At 38.1% G+C, this 6,779-nt stretch overlaps 1 protein-coding gene across 1 annotated transcript in view; it reads right to left on the bottom strand.

Annotated features, from left to right (window-relative positions):
- kn (EBF transcription factor knot) overlaps positions 1-6,779 on the bottom strand; it is an 87,682-nt gene that overhangs the window by 53,323 nt on the left and 27,580 nt on the right. The window contains exons 5-6 of the mRNA XM_018516265.1: positions 4,048-4,121; positions 3,483-3,551 (exon numbers count right to left, since the gene is read on the bottom strand). Coding sequence (XP_018371767.1) covers positions 3,483-3,551; positions 4,048-4,121 — 143 coding nt within the window. The remainder of the gene's footprint in view (positions 1-3,482; positions 3,552-4,047; positions 4,122-6,779) is intronic.

Below are 6,779 nucleotides of genomic sequence, written 5' to 3'. Positions count from 1 at the left end.
GAGAGAGAGAGAGAGAGAGAGAGAGAGAGAGAGAGAGAGGGGCGCGTTACGGTATTGAGGGTCATCGCGACTGGTATGAACGCGTGGAGGAGGATGAGAGGAAGCGACGTAGGAGGAGGTAGAGCGTCGCTGCACCGCGCGGAGGGCGCACACGAGGGCTATGATCGATGCCCCGAAATTAAGGGCTTGCCCACTGAGCGAAATAAAGTTAGCCAATCGCGCTGGCGCCCTGCCTGTTCGAACGTTATTGGCTGTGGCAGTGCCGGGGTGCGTTGTTCATCGCACACCGACCCGATGCCCGATTTTTTTCTCGCGTTCCCATCCTCCTTTCCGTGTTTTCAGGGGGAGAGCTTCTGCGGATACCGGCAATTGGAGAAAGAGAGTGACACCGGAACGCATGGGCGGAGGAGGCGATGGAGGTGGGTGGATTTTCGTAATTATGAAACGCCGTTAACCCCCGGGGATCCGTCAGTCGGCGGGGAAGCCCGTGGCGTTGCCCGGCCACGACAATGCCATTTTAATTATGCATGTTAATTGGTTTCCGAGTCCAGCGTAATACCAGCTTCTCTAGGACTGTTCTCGCAATCCGCCTATCGTCGATCGATGCCATCACGTTTCGATCGATCGATGGACCGATTACATCAAACTGCTATTCGCATATAGAAGGGAGTTAAAACCTCTGCAACTTTTATGAATCTGCATCTATATTTGTCGGTTGACAGAATATAGCATCAATATATTTTGTAATTTCCCAAATTAAATATCAAGTAATAAAGAATCGATACTAACGTAGGGGTAAGGAAACGTATATGATTTTTTCATATAAAATAAAAAGAGTTATTGCAATAAATATAAAAGGTTTGAAAAAAAATCATTTCTACAAATCTTTAACATTAATTAAATATCACATAATACACGTCAAATTTGTAAGCGTATATAATTTACGTCACACGAGTACTGATGTTGATTTTAGCCGCGAAAGTTACGATCGGATATTGCATCGAAAGTGGCGCAAAGGGATGATCACGATTAGGAATACGAACACATTGTTTTTCCCTTCAGTCAGGTATACCAAATTGATGGGGGGCGCGTTGTACTTTCTGTACAGCTGAGTGAGCATGTCACAATCAACCAGGACCGTCTCAATCAAAGTGGCATTGATACCCTTCGCTCACTCTCTCTCGATCAGGCCTTCGCGTTCTCCATTGTGGTTTTGTGCGAGACTGAAAATCTATTAGCCTTCCGATATATATGGTCCCATAAGCAATATATATATGGACACAGACCTATATATCGAAAAGTGCAAGGAAATATTTTATGAATATATACAGGATGATAAAAAGTTTAAAGTTTTGTGTTTAGTAAATTGTTAGTAATATATATTTACACAAAATAAACTCTGAACTGTTATAGTTATATCTTATTAAATATTAAAAGTAATAATTAGCACTCAAAACACCCATTTAGCTTTGATACAAGTTTTAAGGCGTTTCGAGAACGCATTAACGATGGTTGTGCATCTTTCCACGGATTTATCCTGCAGGCAACCAATAAAGTAGTTTTCAGTGTAGAGGTCTTTTTTGATATTTAATAAGATGTAACTAACGTTCCAGAATTTTTTTTAAATATACGTTGCTACCCAGGTAGAAAACCAACGTTTTTTGCCGTCATTTTTTTATGTCAAAATGACAACAGATAACGTTAGTTTGCCTAAGTAATGATTTGATAAACACAAAACTTTGTCACACAAAGCTTTATCATACAAATTTTTTTAATATCTTGTATTTATGCGTTTACATTCATTTGCAAGAATATAAAAATAAAAACCAGTCATAGAAAAAAAATTACACGTACTTTAATGGTAATAAGCAAATTAGTAACAAACGAAAAAAACATGACATTCCGAACCGTGTTTCGAGTTATGCAATATCTAATGTAGCTAAATTTAGCGATTAAATTAATGCACTTGCATGATTATACATTAGTGCATGATTAATGTGTGAATAATTGTCATGAATAATTGTGGTCAACGTTGACGTTGCATACAGCAAGATTATTCTGATTAGTAAATGTTAAAGACAGTCATAGTGAAGATTTAATCCTGTAATTTTGCGGAAGTTGCCCATTTATTTTACTCTCGTTACGATCCACCGTGTCTACGGAACGAACTCGAGGGTGGCGTTCATCACGACACGCGACCGCATTGTGGTTGCATTCACGTTACAACGCCGTTGTTACGACATTATTCGAGTGCGTGCGTGCCGTGTGCCGAACGAGCATTTTCGAGATTAATTCTTCTATCGTCTCACCGATCAGCCCAACCTACGAGATTGCATAATCTTTACGGAAAGGTAGTTATTATTCTTTCAACTCTGACAATATGCATTGTATAGTGGCCTGCGTCAATATCATCCAACATTGATATCACGAGAACATTATTAATATCGCTAATTTATTTTATCTCGAGATTTACAAAATTGATTCTATTTGTAAAATATTTTAAAAATTGCCAAGATTAAAAATTTAAAATATCTTTTTACAATCCATGTTTAGAGTCACTATCCAATTTAACCCATTTTGCCATCAAACCAGTTTCAAACATCGGCAAATAAAACACGACTGTCACATGATGTCGGGGTTAAACCCAACAGGTGCAGACGTCGAGAGATTCGAAGGCGCAGAAAAATAGTTACACGCGAGCCTACCGGGCTTTGCCTGTCACCGTCGCGTAACACATATCCCTTCGAATACGGATGAAAGCTCGAAGCCGCCAGCGTATCGAAGCCCGAGGGTTGAGCACCTCTGAGCACAAGATGTCCTCCTGAAGACTATCTCGGCCTGGGTCCCGCGGGAAACCTCTTCCTTCCTGCCGTTCCTATCTCAGGATACTCTATAGCCTATTCAGATACCAGGCTCACCCTGCTACACCCCCGTGTTAGCCACGCCAAGGGATAGAGACCGAGCGTGTACGCGGGAAGAAGAGGGAGCGAGCGAGTAGGTGTATAAGGGAAGTCTATGTTACCATGGACGAGCAGCACCATGCACAAGGTGGAAGGCGTATAAGTACGCCTGAGTATTCGAGTACTCTTCTACCCGGCTATCCCGCCGCACCTCGTAGGAAACGTATTTTGCAAGCCTAAATGTTCTAGGAGTTCTAGGTCGCGACGATAGACGGAGCTTTATCTCATACGTTGGTCCTTCGAGAAGGACTTATCTGGACCTTTATTTCATAGATCGTTGAAAACGACGATAGCACGGATGACCAGCTGATACGAGAGGCGGTTTCTACGAAATCGACGCCTCTTGTCATTACGTTCGCCGTCAAGTCGAGATTCCGTCATGTGCGCCTCAATATCATATAACGCGCTCGTAACTTTTACGTAACGCATGCGAGATAAATTCGCGCGTTTAAGCAGATCATGACCGTCGCGATACCAACACGTTCGTTCCACGAAAGTTAGATAATGATAGGTTCCACTCACCGATCGATAATGACAGGATCGCTGGGCGTTTCATTCCTGTTACCGCAGCTCTTCTTATCGCAGCATCGGCTGTAAATCGACAATACATTTCATCTTATATGTATTCCTGCGGCGAAATTTATTCTTATGAAAAAAGACACGAATAGATGCTTTCGCGTAGTGTCAGAAGTTTGAAATCGGTTTAAAAAATATCGAGACCCATGGGATTCGGGAAACTAGTGGTAGTACGCTCCCGAAGTCCCATGGGTCACAATGAGTCAGCTACCCCCGAAGAACGACTACATCCCCGTATGCCTCGTTACGTTTATGCCACAAGGGTGGCGTACGCGGAGGAGGGACACTTTTCTAAGTGCAAATAACGTAAGTCGATGTATATAAAATAGCTTTACGTTAGATATAATAAATATCAGTAAAAATTTACTCTTAAATTAACCTTTTTGTCAGAAGTAATTATACAGATAACAAAAATATAAGGCCATTAATGTCTTTCCACTTCTATATATATCATATGTAGAACTTCAAATAGGAAGGCATCAATGACCTGTATAATATGAAAAACACATACCTGCACATGACTTCATGCGTTAATAGAACACGACACATTTCCGGATTTTTGTCTTGTCCCTCGTACATGATTGCCTATAACAGAAAAATATACATTAATAATATTAAGTCATTCATAAAATATTATTCAACATTAAAAAAAAAAATTGTTAAAATAATCCATAAACAGCTTGTCATAAGATTTTTATTTGTTTATATTTTTATCTAATTTATTGCTAACTATAAATTAGTCGTACAAACAATTATTGCCGTTTACACAATTATTTGCTTAAATTTCTTACAATATCGCGTCGAATCTGCTTCTTACTTTCTACATGTATATGGAAAGACTTATTTTACATTTTATTTTGAAAAAAAAAAAGTGTTAATTAGCGCGGACGTGGACGACGTGAGAGTAATCCAGTTCGACAGATAATTCAACCATCGATGGGAAATATGTAACGTATTAAGCAAGCTCGTATGTGGATGTGAGTTGAGAAGGGGCTACTTTCCCCGCAGGAGTACTAAGCCATGGGCGGCGCAGGCAAATCCGTTAAGCCTCCTTCACGACCACGCGATTGATTTTTATTTAATGACAACACGTCGTTATCCTGTATTCGTGCACTTACCGATGGGGACCTTCGCGCGGATTAATCATAGAATAACAAAGCGCGAACAGATAGGTTCGCTTTGATCTCTCGTATATAGCTTTATAAAACAGGAAAATAACTCATCTCTCAACCAAATGTCGTTCTTATCAAAAGCATTTACATACAAAATTAAATTTTATATACAGAGCGTTCATGAACTAGTATAACTGGAAAAGAAGTATTTTTACATGAAGAAATAAGTTGAAAACATAGAATAACATTTCTTTATATGAGGCTTTGTTTTTAAGGGACAATCTTAAATATTCACCAGTTACATGTGCTTAACTATGTCTTGATTTAATGGATCGCTGTAGACTATACGATCCTACTCTTCAAAGTAAATTTCTTTGAACGCTTTTTAATGTATCGTGGTGTTTAATTTAGCAATTAAATCTGTATTTTGCGAATATTTTATTTATCGATTTTCTTGAAAATAAAGACAGAATTTTTCTACGTTTCGAATTATTTTTTTATATAGAATTATTCCTATGTTGTACCACTAGTTCATAAACACTCTATATATTTATATGGATAGAAAATTAATTTATATAGCAGAATTTAGATACGTTACGTGCAACTTAAATTTTTCATGGCATAATTTCGATAACAATTGAATTAGTATTTTAAGCTAAATGAGTTATTTCGAATGTCTTTTTGTGCAGGATGATCGAAGTCTTTGATGAAGCAAAATTTCGAAGGACAACCGTATACAATTGCATTGATTGTACACGCGATTTTTACGCAATTTTGTGGTTTGCATAACAGCCTGAATCGTTGGAGTTCACAACGAGGAGCGATAAAATGTAAATATTGTGAAATACAGTGTCCAAGGGAATTCGTCGAGTTGACGGCATCGCCGCCGTGCTTGGCCGGTTAAATGTCGGTGTACGACGGTAATGGTATCAGACACACTTAGTTCCAGTGTGTAGGTGCGACTTCCAGAATGGCGTCAAATATTTATGCGGAAATAACCGAATTGCAACGTAAACGAACCGCTGTATATATACATCACAGTAGGTAAATCAGAGAGGGATTCGGCGTCGAAACGGAGATGGAAAATAGGGGGGTAAGAATCAACATGGCGAAAGGGGGGTATCGCAGACGATGGCAGGGGAAAGTACATGTTCTTGGTAAGAGCAAAGGAAGGAGTCATAGAACGTTACGTGCCATTCAACTATTACGAGTCTTAATAGTAAGAAGACATGCAAACTTATTTATACCAGGAACAATTAACATAAGCATGTACTTTGTACATATTAAGCTCTGTTGCGAGATAAAGATAGCGTTTACTTACACCTAGCCAATTAAGTTTTGTGGAAGTATCGCTTGTTGAATCAGGATTTTTCATTATAGTTGACAGAACTATACAGAGTGTGATATAATTGTTATAGAGATTGCCTACTGAAATTAATAATGATACACTTCTATCAAGCAACAGCAAAATGTTTTCCTTCTCCCACGTATGAATGTAATTTCCCTCGTATTAAAATATATGAAATTGAAAGATGCAAGAAATTGACTTTTCTATTGTTACATCAGCTATTTAAATGTGATGAATTATGTATAAATGTGCATAAAAATAAAATCAAGACATAATTTTTTTCTGATGGAAAATCTGAGAATACAAAAAAATTAATTCTTACCGGCATTTTGTCATTTGTTTATAAATTATATCATATTCGATCGGTTACAAACTTTTTCTTCCTTTTACATTGTATAAAAATTGTATACGTAGAAAATTATTAATTTTTTTTTTAATTATTACACATATCAATACAAATATGAAAGAGATCTTAATAATGCTTTTGTTGCTTCGAAAATGATTAAAATCAGCCTTTACGTCGAAACAATAGGATTCCTGATAAAATCAAAACAATTGGATGCTATTATCTTCAGTATTATTGTACGTACACAATAACCGTCGGTTAAACACAACGATGGTCAGGTAGGTCATGTAGCGCGTTACACGTGACATGCAATATTATTTGCTTAACGACGGAGTGCTTACGCGTTTTGTTTATTCAGTGTATGGCGGCAATACATACAGACAATTTGTAAGCAATTACTTTCATCACATGAACTATCTCGAAAGCTATCTGTTTAT

Source organism: Trachymyrmex cornetzi, unplaced genomic scaffold, assembly GCF_001594075.2.
Source record: "Trachymyrmex cornetzi isolate Tcor2-1 unplaced genomic scaffold, Tcor1.1 scaffold62, whole genome shotgun sequence".
Lineage (NCBI taxonomy): Eukaryota > Metazoa > Arthropoda > Insecta > Hymenoptera > Formicidae > Trachymyrmex > Trachymyrmex cornetzi.
Note: the sequence above shows the minus strand (reverse complement) of the source record. Positions and strands in the feature narration are given on the sequence as shown.